This window comes from Buceros rhinoceros, unplaced genomic scaffold (genome assembly GCF_000710305.1).
Source record: "Buceros rhinoceros silvestris isolate BGI_N320 unplaced genomic scaffold, ASM71030v1 scaffold23886, whole genome shotgun sequence".
In the NCBI taxonomy this organism is placed as follows: domain Eukaryota; kingdom Metazoa; phylum Chordata; class Aves; order Bucerotiformes; family Bucerotidae; genus Buceros; species Buceros rhinoceros.
In genome coordinates this window covers 494-870 of record NW_010418423.1, presented here as the reverse complement: position 1 = coordinate 870, position 377 = coordinate 494, and the positions used below count along the sequence as shown (strand labels likewise).

The 377-nt window shown below is 60.2% G+C and overlaps 1 protein-coding gene across 1 annotated transcript in view; it reads right to left on the bottom strand.

The window, feature by feature from the left end:
• Positions 1–377, bottom strand: part of LOC104495572 (T-box transcription factor TBX1-like) — a gene marked incomplete at both ends in the record, with an annotated part of 2,637 nt that overhangs the window by 1,770 nt on the left and 490 nt on the right. The window contains one exon of the mRNA XM_010138553.1: positions 153–308. Coding sequence (XP_010136855.1) covers positions 153–308 — 156 coding nt within the window. The remainder of the gene's footprint in view (positions 1–152; positions 309–377) is intronic.

The window sequence follows — 377 nt, the reverse complement described above, 5'->3', positions numbered from 1 at the left end:
GACCCCGTGGCCCGCGGGCGCCAGCCCGGGAGCCGGCCGAAGGGGCTGAGCCAGCACCAGGCACGCCCGCACCCCTGGTACCTCCGGGTGACCCCCTTCCAGGTGACCTCAAAACCCCTTTTTCGTTTCCCTGTGCCCCGCTGCTGCCTCACCCGGTGGTTCTGGTAGGCTGTCACGGCCGTGAAGCGTGTCTCCTCGAAGACGAAGGTTTTGAAGTTCTCCTCCGCGTATTTCTCGCTATCTTTCCGGGGGTCCACGTACACCACATGAAAACGCGGTTGGTATCTGTGCATGGAGTTCAAAATGATCTGAATGATAAAACGAGCAAGGAGACAATAACTGATCCAGGAGGAGCATCGAGAGAGGCGAGCGCAGCC